Source organism: Periophthalmus magnuspinnatus, chromosome 15 (assembly GCF_009829125.3).
Source record: "Periophthalmus magnuspinnatus isolate fPerMag1 chromosome 15, fPerMag1.2.pri, whole genome shotgun sequence".
NCBI lineage: Eukaryota > Metazoa > Chordata > Actinopteri > Gobiiformes > Gobiidae > Periophthalmus > Periophthalmus magnuspinnatus.
Window position 1 is genome coordinate 10,719,146 of NC_047140.1, and position 15,043 is coordinate 10,734,188.

Here is a 15,043-nt window from a genome sequence, read left to right on the forward strand (position 1 = left end):
CACAGACTTCTGCGTTAGAAAACGCTGCGATGCCCAGTTGGAGCGGACGTTGGCGTAAATGTCATCACAACAAAGCGCCGCATGCTGTCAGCGCCCCCTATGATAAACTGCACATCACACTAGCGAGCAGCCCTTTTTTTATTTTTCATTTGTGCCAAAATGACTACGCAACGCTGCCGAACCCTTCAAGTATCACCAATTAAGAAAATAAAACTGGAAAGTGGTACGTCACAATGGGCGTGTACTGGTGGAGGTGAAAACGGGGGTAGATTACTCAAGCATCCAGGATCCATTTCATTTTTAGATTAGTCTTTTTCAACATACACTCACATTCTCCAACAATTTTAATCCATTTTAAACGTTTTTATTCTGTATTTTAGGAGCCAAACTGTGACCGTCTCTCGCTCCTTCTGCAGTAAAACATATAAGCTCTAAACTTTAATATTTCCACAGTCACATTCCTTCCCAGTATTCCGAACGCGCTTCATCTAAATGAGCTGGGATTCTAGAGCTCTGTATGTATCCGTGTGTTAGCTCCATGTGCTTTGAGACTCTACAGTATTTAAGCCATTTTAAAGGGAATTTTAGTTTTTCCGCACTTTTCCTGCACGTTTTTGGCATGCTGTGGCTCTCGCTGTAGGAATGACGCAGTCCAAACTTAACCTGCGCTCCGAAACAAAGCAGAAAAATGAATTTACTGGAAAAAAAATTGAGAAATTATTAACTTTTTAAACCGAGATTCTTGTGTTTACGTCTTATTTTATGTGAAACTTGAACGAAAATGTGATTTTGAAAAATGTTTGCAGCTTTTTACCTCAACTGTGTCTCAGTTTACCAACTTAAAAATAGTGTCAGATGCCCTCCCACCCTCCTATATCCCTGCTGTGTGTCAGATGCCCTCCCACCCTCCTATATCCCTGTGTGTCAGATGCCCTCCCTCCTGTATCCCTGTAGTGTTAGACTGAGATGAGGGAAGGTCAAATGTGAATCTGCAGATCTTGTAGTGTGTCAGATGCCCTCCCAGATGTGGTAAGGTTAGAAAAATACAGAAACGATCAGGGAAAGATTCATTTGTGAATTTCATTTAAGAATAATTCATAAAAAGAGTTTGTAACCTGAGACAGAGCTGACCTTATGTTAAAATATGAATATAACATAAATCTTCATCATAATGTGAAGTGTAGGGCTGTAACAGGCTTCACGATGCCACAGGTCAGATCATGGAGTTTCTTTATAAACATCTGGAGATGTTTGAAGTTTATTTTATGATTTGAATGTTTCTCTGATGAGCTCATTCCAGAGTCTCAGTGTCACAAATAAAACCCTGTGTGTTTCAAGCTCGTCTCCGGCTGGATCCCTGTGTTTGGACATTTGGGGCAGATAGGGGACCTCTGTTATAGGGCATAAAGTTGCGGGGTAAATGCCTAAAGATCTTATATGATACAGTCCAGATTCCTTTTCTGTTACTGCCCCCATGTGGCTCTACTTGGGATGGTAATATCTGGTAGAGAAATGTGTCACTGTTTTTAAAGTCCAGGATTTCACTGACCCCATTTGATTCAAATATGACGTCACCTTTAACAAACTGGACCTTTGTGTGACCCCAGATACGAGGTAAACATGTTCAGATCAAATATAACTTTTACTGATAATAACTGAGTGTTTGTCCACTGATGCAAAGGTTGGTGGTTCGAATCCCGCTCTCGACATAAACATCATTGGTTGAGAGGCTGGATCCACTGAGCCACAGGTTGGCGGAACAATTCCAGTCCCCACAGATAAATGCTGTTGTTGTGTCTGTGGGTGAGACACTTGACCCACTTTGCCCCCAGTGTCTGCGTACACTGGTGTATGAATGTGTGTGTGAATGGGTGAGTGGTTCCTTGATGTAAAGTGCTTTGAGGATTGAACGTGAAAAAGTGGTATATAAAAATTACCATTTACTATTTTTTAAAATAAGAGGCAGGACACACACAGCACCTTTAAAAGTTTAAGGGACAAGAACCGAAAGTGGAAAGATTAATTTGTTTGTTGAAATGGTGACTCTATTTTAAACCCACAAGAGCCAGCAGAGGGACACAGAGGGGCAGAGGAGGTGGACACAAGAGGCTCAGGTATAGAACACTTTTTTATTTCCATAGGGAAACATCTCCACTGCATTTGACCCTCCACTGAGTTAAACCTGTCAGGAGCAGTGGGACCTTCTCCAGATCTTGGGTCTACAGAGAATAGTGAGGGGCCAGCGTGGGACCAGCGAGGGGCAAATGTGGGGACATTGAGTGGCCAGAGGAGTCTACAGAGGACAGGGCAGCACAGACTGGACCTTATTCTCCTCGACGTTCTCAGTGCCACAGAAATGCATCCTGGGAAACACAAACACACAGGTGAGGAAATATGCACCAGGAAAATATAGAAACATGAAGATCCAAGACTGCCCTGTACTGCCACCTGGTGGACACATGTCACATAGACTCAGGCACGTTCTCATAAAATACTAACTAACATCAAGTCTCTGCCCCTGATTTTTATGGTCTTAAAGGTGCACGGTGTAACTTTTCTGGTGGAGGATTTGTCAGCTACTTTTCTCCATAGAGGTGTTATCACCTATAGAGAAAAGCCAGGCTCCCCAATACCAGGAGTACAACAGTACAGTTTTGTAACAGTAACTGTCTCTAGTATCTGGTCTGTGGTCTGTAGTCTCTGGTCTGTGGTCTCTGGTATATGGTCTCTGGTCTAGTCTCTGGTCTCGGGTCCCGTCTCTAGTATCTGGTCTCTGGTCTCTGGTCTCTGGTCTCTGGTCTGTGGTCTCCGGTCTCTGGTCTCTGGTCCCGTCTCTAGTATCTGGTCTGTGCTCTGTGGTCTCTAGTATCTGGTCTCTGGTCTGGTCTGGTTTCTGATCCCGTCGGACTCACTTCTTCTTGTCTTTGCCACGGACCAGTTCCACGGTGGAGGCTCCGTACTTCTCGTTCAGGATGTTTGGAATGTGATTGTTCCACCTGAAGTTCACCTCCGTCACGTCGCCCACATCCACCTCAGCATGAAACATCATCTCGTAACTCCAACCAGAAACCAGAGATCCACTAGGAGACAGGGACAGAGGGGTTATCCTGTCTTCCCCTCTCAGGGTTAGAGGTTGGAGGTTGTGGGTTGGACTACTGATCTCCCTGGCTGTTGAAGGTTGTGGGTTAGATTACTTACACGTGCAGCTGGTATTCTTGGGTGCTGTCTCTGTCTCCAACCAGATTCACATACATGAAGCCGGGGTTGGGCCACACGGGGCCATCCAGGGTCAGGCGGAGGTGGTACGTGTAACCTGGAAACACAACAAAATAAATGTATGAAGGAGAAACTTTAAACTAATCCAAGAATCCCAGGTGTTTGTGGAGGTCTAAACTACAGGAGAGACACAGGGAGGGCATCTGACACACAGGGACATATATAGGCCTCACAGAGTACAGCAGACTACTTAAAGAACTGCAGACATTGGGTATTTACATGTACAACTATTTAAATTGTGATTTGTCTGTGTTTTATTTTGGAGGGATTTTGGAGGGAGCATCCATAGACAGCAGAGGTTTTATGTTTTTGTTAGTTTCATTTTGAAGGAGGCATATTATTTTTGAAACAGTTACGTTTAATGGGGATGGAGTTTCTGATCAGGAAGTACCCTCTGATCTGTGGTATTGTATTTTGAAGGCGCAGTCTGCTGAAGGGGTGGTTCACTCATATCTGTAGTTGTAGTAGATGTTAATCTCTACCGTAGTAGGTGCGTTTCATTTTGAAGGGCCAGTTTGGGGTTGGTGTTTTATTTTGAAAGGGTGCTCACTCACGTCCAAAGGGGGTGGAGTCTCCAGTGGTCAGGAAGTACTTCCCTCCATTGGCGGGAAATTTGTTCGAGTGATGTCCCATCTGTGGACATGTGTCCTCTGTACAGGGGAAGCACTTACCCTGAGACACAGAGTGACAGGGACAGAGACAGACAGTTAGACAGAGACACAGAGAGATGTTGTGATGCCCGACTTGACCGTTCACAGCAGCAGCAGTGTCTCATTCCATCAGACGGACATTCGTTCAGACATTCCCTCTGTAATGTAATGTTTATGAGGGTTTCAAAATCAGAGTCTCAAAATCACTCAGTCCTGACAGATCAGGCAGCGGTCATGGAGCTGGGGGTGAATGTCACTGACAATAATGACAATGTGAAACACTTTGTAAATGTGAGGAAAACGTCACCCGAGGACACTTCTGTGTTTACAAAGGTACATTTTTATGTGTCATTGCTAATGCTAATGCTAACCTCTGTTAAAACATTCAATGTAACATAACAAAAACATGCAGATAATTTTTAGGTGTAGATTATTTCAGTATTTTATTTAAATATTCATTAGTTGGCAAAATTAGCATTAGCATTAGTCCATGACATTTTTCTCACATTTGTAAAGTGTTTAACATGTTACACTGCTGCCCCCGCAACCTGGCCCCAGATAAGCACAAGAAAATGGATGGATTAACATGTCTGTGACATTCACTCACAGCTCCCTATCCACTGCCTGCTTTAGTGATGTTATGGCAACTCTGCAAAAACCTCATAGGGATTACATTTTGTCACTCACGTCGTCGAAGGCTTTCTTGTCGTTGCAGGGAAACCCAATGAAGCCCTGAGGTTTGACAATGCTCTCAGTGTAAAACTCATATGCACGAACGTGATTACAGAAGTCGAACTTCACTGAGCCTGGAACACAACACACCTGTTTTAGACCTGGTTTGGTCCTGGTTTAGACCTGGTCATGTACCTTGCCACATGGCGTCCAGGTCGGTGGGTTGTCCTTTGTTGGCGTTGCAGCCCGGCATCTTCTCTCCTCCGTTTGGATAAAAGTCGACGTGTCCCATGGGCTCTGACGCACCCAGACCTGAGGGTCAGAGAGGGGTTAAGAGCGGTCAGAGAGAGGGATCAGAGAGGAGTCAGAGAGGAGTCAGAGAGGAGTCAGGAGGGGACAGAGAAGGGGAGGGAGGTCAGAGAAAGGGGTCAGAGAGAGGGGTCAGGAGGGGACAAAGAGGGAAGTCAGAGAAAGGTCAGAGAGGGGCCAGAGGGAGGTCAGAGAGGAGTCAGAGATGGGTCAGAGAGGAGTCAGGGAGGAGTCAGATAGAGGTCAGAGCAGGGACACGGGGTAGTGGTCCCCCAACCCGAAAGTTGGAGAACCGACTCCCACTTGGAGCATGTTCTAGCGCTGTGTCCTTGGGCCCTTCACCTACATTGCCTAGTGAGAATGTGGTATGTGAGTGTTGGTGGTGGGAGGGGCCGATAGAGCAGATTGGCAGTCTGCCCCGGGGCAGAACTAACTACAATTGTATCTTACCACCACAGAGTGTGGAGTGAATGAAGAATAAGTGCAAGTGCAAGGCATTAATATTATAAGATCAGGAGGAGTCAGGAAGGGGAGACTAGAGAAGGTCGGGGGAGGTCAGGAGGGGTCAGTAAAAGGTCAGGAGGTCAGTCTCACAGACAGGCCTGCAGTACCCAGTTTGGAGCTGAAGGGGGCACCGTCGGTGTGAATAACATCCACAAAAGTGGCGTCGGTGACGTCCAGTCGGATCTCGACGTCTGTGCCCTGGAAGTACGGTTCCGTGGGGTCCAGACCTGAAGGGGAGGACGGTCAGAACAGAGAGAATACAGCCACTAGTGCTGAGTTATGCTGCGCTCATGTGCTCCTCTAGAGCTCCGGAACTCAGGTTTTTAGTTTCAAGGTTAACTGTGAGTTTGATGAATCCACATCAGAAGAGCTACAGATCTGCACAAGACCCTAGACTACAGCTAGTTAAAGTGAACAAATAACATTTACACCACTCATAGATTATCTCAGTTAAACGTTAAATTAAACTGTTAATTACTGTCTCAGTGATTTTAGTGATGGTCACTTCAAAATCCCACTTCCTGAGATAAAAGCACTTGATGCAAAGAAGTCGAAACATTGACATCTCATTTTCTTTCTTTCTTTATTCTTTATTTGACAGGGACCATGTACAACTTCATTAATCTTACAAAGAAAAGATGATTTGCACCAGATTTAGCTACTGCTACTGTCCATCTGCAGTCCCTGAGCAGGTGAACACACATTAAAAAACACATATCAATTGACAGTTACAATATACGACTACCTATTTGCCATACATATGTCCCCCCCAGTCCAAACTAATGTAAAAATCATTAAGTGCAGGTTTATACAGTGAGCACAGAGCAGCACCAACTAACTAGACTGATGTGGACACGTTTGATTATTTAAAATGAACTTTTTCAAATTTCTAGTAAAACTATTAAAATCCACAGACAATTTCAGACTGTCTGGAAGCTGATTCCACTGCCTAATGGTTTGATAAGAAAAAGCCAATTGAGCAAAGGCCGAGGATCTTTTTGGAACTATGCAATTTCGGTTTACGGAGGAACGAGTGGATCGGGTAGTTTGTTCAGAACAAAGAATAGTAAAAAATTTTTAATGTAGGTGAAGCTTCATTATGAATAATTTTGAATAATTTTCTTAGATTTGAATACAAAATTAAATTACTGAAACTGAACATTTTATATTTACTTAAGATGTTACAGTGGTGATAATGGAGGGTTTTTTTATCGAGTGCCTTTACTGCCTGATTATAGGTGGATCTGAGAGATTTTCAAGCGCTCTCATTGGCCTGAGACCAGCAGGAGACACAATAGGTCAGGTGTGGAATAATCATGGCATTAAAATATGTAAAAGCGGCCTCTACTGTCAGGCTGTTCCTCATGTGTCTAAGGGAAGAGATGTTGTAGCGGATTGAACTGCGTACTTTTTTATATGCTTTTTGAAAGACAAAGTCTGGTCCAAATGAACCCCCAGATACTTTGTCTCTGTTACAATGTTTAGTTTTATTCCATTAACAAAGATGTTAGGCCTGTCTTTAATTCTATTAGTTTTGAAAAAATACATACCAACTGTTTTATTAATATTTAATGTCAGACATGAAGATTGGAGCCAATTATCGATTTTGTCCATAGCTGAGGATAATGTGGTGGCCACTTTCTGCGCATCCCTTCCATGTACGTAGATGACAGCATCATCTGCATACATGATGATGTCTACATCTTTGCACACGTCTGGGAGGTCATTGATATAAAGGCTGAACAACAGGGGCCCCAAAATGGACCCTTGTGGGACTCCCCTGTGGGACCATCTCATCTCATTCCCAGAAAAGCACATGAACGCAGCATGAACACTGTCTAAACACTGATGTAAACATCGTCAGCCCACTGTAGAATCTAGAGACAGGGGACAATCCTCAGGTGGAGTTCTTTGTGTAACTGCCAGATACAGACGTGTGGACCTGGTTTATCGTTAATATCTGTGTAATTACTGGTCCTATCCACACGAAACAGACCTGGTTGAGTCCTGGTTTAAACCTGGTTTAGTCCTGGTTTAAACCTGGTTTAGTCATGGTTTAGTCCTGGTTTAGTCCTGGTTTAGACCTGGTTTAGACCTGGTTTAGTTCTGGTTTAGTCCTGGTTTAAACCTGGTTTAGTCCTGGTTTAGTCCTGGTTTAAACCTGGTTTAGATCTGGTTTAGTTCTGGTTTAGTCCTGGTTTAAACCTGGTTTAGTCCTGGTTTAAACCTGGTTTAGTCCTGGTTTAGACCTGGTTTAGATCTGGTTTAGTTCTGGTTTAGTCCTGGTTTAAACCTGGTTTAGTCCTGGTTTAGTCCTGGTTTAAATCTGGTTTAGTCCTGGTTTAAACCTGGTTTAGTCCTGGTTTAGTCCTGGTTTAAACCTGGTTTAGTCCTGGTTTAGTCCTGGTTTAAACCTGGTTTAGATCTGGTTTAGTTCTGGTTTAGTCCTGGTTTAAACCTGGTTTAGTCCTGGTTTAAACCTGGTTTAGTCCTGGTTTAGACCTGGTTTAGATCTGGTTTAGTTCTGGTTTAGTCCTGGTTTAAACCTGGTTTAGTCCTGGTTTAGTCCTGGTTTAAACCTGGTTTAGTCCTGGTTAAAACCTGGTTTAGTCCTGGTTTAAACCTGGTTTAGTCCTGGTTTAAATCTGGTTTAGTCCTGGTTTAGTCCTGGTTTAGTCCTGGTTTAAACCTGGTTTAGTCCTGGTTTAGTCCTGGTTTAAATCTGGTTTAGTCCTGGTTTAAACCTGGTTTAGTCCTGGTTTAGTCCTGGTTTAAACCTGGTTTAGTCCTGGTTTAGTCCTGGTTTAAACCTGGTTTAGTCCTGGTTTAGTCCTGGTTTAAACCTGGTTTAGTCCTGGTTTAAACCTGTTTTAGTCCTGGTTTAGTCCTGGTTTAAATCTGGTTTAGTCCTGGTTTAAACCTGGTTTAGTCCTGGTTTAGTCCTGGTTTAAACCTGGTTTAGTCCTGGTTTAAACCTGTTTTAGTCCTGGTTTAGTCCTGGTTTAGTCCTGGTTTAAACCTGGTTTAGACCTAGTTTATGGTTAATATCTGTATTTATTGGGCTTAGCCACATGAAACACAAACTGGAGTTCAGCGCCTTCTCTTCAGTTTAAATAAACAAAAGTCACATGATTTTTTTCACAACAGTTTCAGAAAGTGTTTGGGACAGAACCAGGTCACACCACACAAGGCCAAAACGTGTTTTCTACAGGAAAATGATGCATTATTGTGTTCTTTCTCCTTCAAGTCTTGTGACATTAATGAGAACCTGGGACGGGAGACAAAATAGCGCCTCTCACCTGTGATCCGCACGATCCCTTTGAGCCTGTGCCCCACGTCCCCGGCCGCGTGCGCCCCCAAACTGTGACCAATCAGATGAAAGCGATCGGACTTCTGCCAAAATGTGGTCTGAAGAACACAACAACATGTACACTAAGACCAGGGCGTAACCATGGAGACCAGCTTAAAGAGGGGGTATTTTACTATGGGGTATTAACTGTAGCACACAACATAGTTAGATCACCATGTTACCTTTATTTTGAAAATGCTATATGACAACAACATTTGTTTTTGACACTCTGAGTCTACCCTCCCTTTGCTCTCCGTGCTAAGTCACTCCCCCTTCAGAGCACTATCACAACACAATCAGCGTTCATCCCACTAATGAAACTACTGCACATCACATCAGGTTTGTCAAGTTGCTGTGTACAGTTTTTTATCATGTTTTTATATTTATGGAGAATTGTCGTGTGGGAGCATGGGTGATGTAGGCTTGTGGGCGGAGCCTTGTACAGGCTCGCACAGCTAACCGTAAGGAGGGTTCTATTAGGGCCCAGGAGACATCGCTAGAGTACTGAAACATGCATGGATGACATCTAAAGCCTCTTCAGGTATATTTTTGATGAGCATCATTCTCCCTCTTTAATGCTCTACTGCGGACTATTACAATCACAAGAACAACATCTCCATGGAAACAAAGACGCATTGTCATTTTTCAGGGTTTGTGATCCCCATGGAGATGTTTTTACTTTGCCGGCCATGTTCCACACTATTACACATCTCTTTCTCCATGGAGACAAGCAGGTGAGGCCACAAGGCCATGTTACAGGTCAGATCTGTGGAGAGGTGAACCCATTCACAGAAAGAATGTATTTACAAGGTATTTTTGAGAAATACCTGTATTTGTATAAATGCAAGATAGATTTATGATTTATTTAAGTTTAAATCCATAATATGGAGCATCTCCATGGAGACAAGCGGGCAGGAGCTCACAGCACATCAGAAAAGTTACAGAGTGCAGCTTTAAGTTATTTTCTTATAGTGTTTGTCACGATACTAAAATCTCAAATTCGAATTTGATACTAGGGAATAGACTAAATGGCAGTATTTTCTTTAAAGATAAGCCCTTCCATCACCTGTAGAACATGAGACCTGAGAAGGTCACATCTGTTTGGTGTGTTCAGTACATACAGTTTTTTATGAGTCAAATATGAAAACTCAAAGTCTGGTCTCACCATGAGGAAGGAGATCATGTGAGCGACCTGCGCCCCCAGCACTCGCACGTTGTTGGCGGCCTGAGCGTAGGACGTCTGCACTCCCTTCTTCCACTCCACCACGACACAGTTCACGTTCTCCCAGGTCAGCATGGTCTGCACAAGAGAGAGGAATTGAACCTGCAACCACCTCACCGGGGCTCAATACAGGCACTCCAGAGAGAGATCTGGAGTCCAACCACAGACTGTATATATAAATGGACAAAACAGGAGGTGAGCATGGACACACTCCCGGCTCTATTGACTCTGGCTCCAATGCACTTTCTATTGAAAAACTGTGCTCTCTCTCTCTCTGTAACTGGCAAGGCAAGGCAAGTTTATTTGTATAGCACAATTCGTACACTAGGTAATTCAAAGTGCTTTACAGAATAAGAAAGACATTAAAAACACACAAATCAAAACATAAATAATCACAAATAATCATCATAAAATTAACATTAAAAGAGAAGAGTGCAGAATAAAAAACCTTTCAGTCATATGCACAGCTAAACAGAACCGTTTTGAGCCTGGATTTAAGTAGAGGTCTGTCTCACATCTTCAGGAAGACTGTTCCAGGTTTTAGCTGCATAAAACTGAAACACTGATTCTCCATGTTTAGTCCTGACTCTGGGCACCAGCAGGAGGCCGGTCCCTGAAGTCCTCAGAGTGTGAGATGGTTCATATGGCACTAACATGTCGGAGATGTACTTTGGACCTAGGCCATGGAGAGACTTATACACAAGCAGAGCTGCTTTAAAGTCTATTCTCTGAGCCACAGGAGCCAGTGCAGAGACCTGAGCACAAGACTTATGTTCTCGTACTTCCTGGTTCTAGTCAGGACCCGAGCAGCAGTGTTCTGGATGTACTGCAGCTGTGTTAAGGCTCGTTTGGAGAGGCCAGTGAGCAGGACGTTACAGTAGTCTAACCTACTGGAGACAAATGCATGGATAAGTCTCTCTAAGTCTGGCTTTGACAGTATACCTTTGATTTTTGCAATGTTTTTAGGTGGTAAAAAGCTGCAGATGTTATTGATTTGATGTGGCTGTTAAAGTTCAAGTCTGAGTCCATTATTACCTCTGGATTTCTAGCCTGATTTGAAGGTTTTAGAGATAGAGACTGGAGGTGACTGCTGACACTTTCTCTATGTTTCTGTGGGCCAGAGATGATGACTTCAGTCTTGTCTGAGTTTAGTTGGACAAAGTTGTTTTGCATCCACACATTGATCTGTTGGATGCAGTGGCAGAGTGAATCCACTGGTCCATATTCACCTGCTGCCAGTGAGACATAGATCTGAACTATCTCATCTGCATAGTTGTGGTAAGACACATTATTGCTGCGTATTAACTGGCATAACTGCTGCTGTCAGGCTCGTCACTTTGCTCTTAAAATGTTCGTATTAACCCGTTCTACATGACCCTAGGGTTTTTATTTCACTATTGTGTCTGTAAATCAACATATGAGCATTCATAACAGACAAATCAGGCGCCTACTTTCCCTGAAGTCACTCCTGCTAGCGTTATCAACAGGTTTGTTTGACAGCATTGCTACATGCCCGCTCTCTGCTAAACCAGCATTACCTTCAACAGCCTCTCTCCTGATTGGCTCTTTCATTGCTATGATACTCGAGGTCAGAATTTCAAATATGGAACTGATCTCCAAATTAGCCTCTATAGCTGCTAGCCTCGATGAGCTTCATTTCGAGCCGAACGTTGTGGCTGACGTTACACTCACTCAGTTAACTTTTATATAGTCTGTGAGTCGAACCCAAAACCTACTGAGTGGAGGACCTGAACCCACAACCTCCTGACTGAGGAGGAGGTTGTGGATTCGACCCCTGGGGCCCTCACTCTCTCCAGACACCTCACCCTGCAGGTCTCCTGGGCCCAGTCCTCGTCTCCTTTCTGCAGATATCCCGGAATGATGAGACGCGTCATCCTTTTGCCGTTGTAGTTTGAGGCTGAGATGGAGCTGTCGGGTTTGATCTCCTGAAACACAAACCACCGTGACTCCTCTGCATCATCTGACCTCCTCTGACCCTCTCCTTCTGTGACTCTTTCTGCACCTTTCCTTTTCTGACCCTTTTGTTTCTGATCTTTTAATTCTCTCTTCCATTCCTCTCCTCCTCTGCTCTGCTTCCTCCTCCTCCTCTCCCCATCATTTTCTCCTTGTCTCCCCCTGTCCTCCCTCTGTACCTGGTAGTACTTGTTCTTCTGTGTGAAGAGGAGGAACCTGGTCCCAATCGCCTCGGGGCCCCAGGGGAGCACAGAGGCCGGTCTCTGCTGTGTTCCTCCCCAGGGAGGGAGGTCCGAGAAGCAGCCAAGGTCGCCAATGCACACCTCCCCTCCTGGAGAAAAGAATTTTGCATTTTTAAATTCAAAAAAGATTTTCCTGAACACAAAAATAAATATGAGGATTGTGACTCACCATAGGAGGCGCCAAAGAGCACGCACAGGAACAAACCTACACTCCACATCTGTCAAAAACACAGTTATCACCTGCATCACACAAACTGACTTATGTGAGCTTCAAGCCATGTTATAATGCTGTTACCCCCTCAAAAACATACCTGGAGTTGTGTTTTGTTTCATTCACACATGTTGGAGTACCCCTTTATTATTAGTCTCTCTACATACCCAAAGCACAAAATGCACTGCTCCACTTTGTGATGTCATGAAGTTGTAGTTTTCAAGTTAACAGCTCCTTTTACCCTTAGTTCAATAGAGATTGGCAATTCCAGGGCTGAAATCATCCAAATGATTTCAGAGGTGCATGAAGTTTAAAAACACAGTGGAGCACTGCCTGTATTACCACATGACATCACAAGGTGGAACAGAGTGTTTTCTGTGTGAAGGAAGAACTCAGCCTAAATATACAGGGTTTGTGTGTTAAACATGTGTGAATGAAGCAAAACACAACTTCAGGTCTGTTTGTGATGAGAAAAGGACATTAGAACAGTGATCAGAAAACAGCGCAATATGGGACCTGTAGCGCGTGGCGTATAGCGCGTGACGTGTAGTGCGCGGCGTGTAGCGCGTGGCGTGTGTCGGGTTCTTACCGTAAGGAGACGTGCCGCTCAAAGACCGGAGCCGTTTAAATACGACGCTGTGAGACGGTGCCATCTGCGCCGCTGTCCAAGGACCTGGGTTAATGTTTACACGGAAATAACACGACTTCATGATACGAGACACTCTATAGGAGACGCGCCAGCTGTGACCCGTCTGATCCTATCTGCGCCATCAGACACAGAGTTCTCTCTGAATGTGGAGCGCTCGTTATGAAGGGTTTAAATGAGAAATATTCAAGAGGAGAGTCCAGGACTAAAAGCTGCACCTGACACACGGGGATACAGGAGGATGGTAGGGCATCTGGGATATAGTAGGATGGGAGGGCATCTGACACACATACATGTTATTGCTCAAAGACTCAAAAACACAGGGATTTCCTAAATCAAAACACTATTTTAGTTTTTCAAAATATTTTGTAAATTTATTTAAGCATTTTATTTTATTTATTTATTTTTTTTACCTAAGCAAGCCAAATGAATAGTAGACTGGGTCGAACCGTGAACCCTCCAGTGACAGGGTGACTGCTGAGCCACTGTTGCATCAGAATAGTGCTGACACGATAGTAAAATTTAAACCTTGATTTAGAGAAGGAATAGACTCGATTCTGAAAGTGATAAAAACACTTTGTTACAACAACAACATGCATTAAATAAATTCATAATTAATTCAGTTCCAATTAAATAATAACAGTAGAAAAACTTTGAACAAGGCTTACCCTTACCTATTTTAATATCATTTGATCATGTTCGGTGGGCCGGATTAATAAACCCAAAGGGCAATATACTGTATATACAGTATATTGTCTAAACCAGACATGGTTTATACTGTAGTTTTCCACATGAAATGGCAGTACTTTCTTTTATATTCTCTTGTGGCCTTATCTCTGTGTAATCCCAGGTAGGTTCCATAGTGGTCCATGGGTGTATACTCGTTTATGTGTAGTGCAGATAAGTGACTGTTCTGCAGTGCCCTGTACTGTCCGCTAGAGGTCAACACAGCTCCACCAGTTAGATTTTTTTTCAAAGCAGCTCAAAGTACTATGTATCTTAATGTGAGACAGGGTCATTGTATTTTAGCTTTTAGTCCTGGTTTAGTCCTGATTCAGTTCAGGTTCAGAACTGGTTCAATCTCTGGTTTTAATCTCTGGTTTTAATCATGGTTCATTCCTGGTTTAGTCATTGTTTAGACCTGGTTCAGTCCTGGTTTAGACCCTGGTTTAGTCCTGGTTTAGACCCTGGTTTAGTCCTGGTTTAGTCCTGGTTTAGTCCTGGTTTAGTCCTAGTTTTAGTTGTTTTAGACCCAGTTTTGAGTGTGGTCCCTGGGGTCTGAGGGGGGTCAAAATTCCGGTCTAAATCCTAGTTTAGTCCTGGTTCAGACCTGAAGTCTTCATTTCCTGGATTTAGGACAAGATCACATGGGCTCGGATTGGACCCGGACCAAACCAGAATCCAAACCAGTTTTTCTTTTGTTGGGACTCTTTGTTTGAGCCACAATCTGCTTTTCATTCACATTCATACAGTTTAGGCCTGAGGCACATTTATAGTCCTAGTCCTAGTTCAGGTTCAGTCCTGGTTTAGTCCTTGTTTAGACCCTGCTTTAGATCCACGTTTAGTCCTGGTTTAGATCCTGGTTTAGACCTGGTCCAATCCTGGTCCAATTCTGATCTAGTCTTGGTCCAGTCTTGGTCCACTCTTGGTTTAGACCCTGGCTCAGTCCTGCTCCAGTCTTGGTTTAGACCCCGGTTTAGTCCTGGTCCAGTCCTGATCCAGTCCTGGTTTATTCCTGGTCCAATCCTGGTTCAGTCCTGACTTAGTCTGGGTTTAGACCTGGCTTTAGACCCTGCTTTGGACCCATGTTTAGTCCTGTTTTAGACCCTGGTTTAGTCCTGGTCCAATCCTGGTCCAGTCTTGATTCAGTCCTGGTCCAGTTCTGGTTCAGTCCCAGTCCAGTCCTGGTCTTGTTCTGATTTAGACACTGTAGAATCACATTTTGATTTAAATATACATGTTTTAGAATTACATTTGAGCCGAACTTC

The 15,043-nt window shown here is 43.8% G+C and overlaps 1 protein-coding gene across 1 annotated transcript; it reads right to left on the minus strand.

Annotated features, from left to right (window-relative positions):
- Window positions 1-2,236: 2,236 nt before the first annotated feature.
- On the minus strand, window positions 2,237-12,416 carry LOC117382921 (inactive pancreatic lipase-related protein 1-like). Its single transcript, XM_033980162.2, has 12 exons — window positions 12,368-12,416; window positions 12,136-12,287; window positions 11,809-11,928; window positions 9,926-10,060; window positions 8,711-8,819; window positions 5,519-5,638; window positions 4,794-4,910; window positions 4,614-4,732; window positions 3,831-3,948; window positions 3,199-3,313; window positions 2,913-3,080; window positions 2,237-2,363 (listed from the first exon to the last, which is right to left on the minus strand). The coding sequence occupies exons 1-12, from the start codon at window positions 12,414-12,416 to the stop codon at window positions 2,294-2,296; spliced, it is 1,392 nt and encodes a 463-aa protein (XP_033836053.1). The 3' UTR covers window positions 2,237-2,293.
- Between the last annotated feature and the right edge of the window lie 2,627 nt (window positions 12,417-15,043).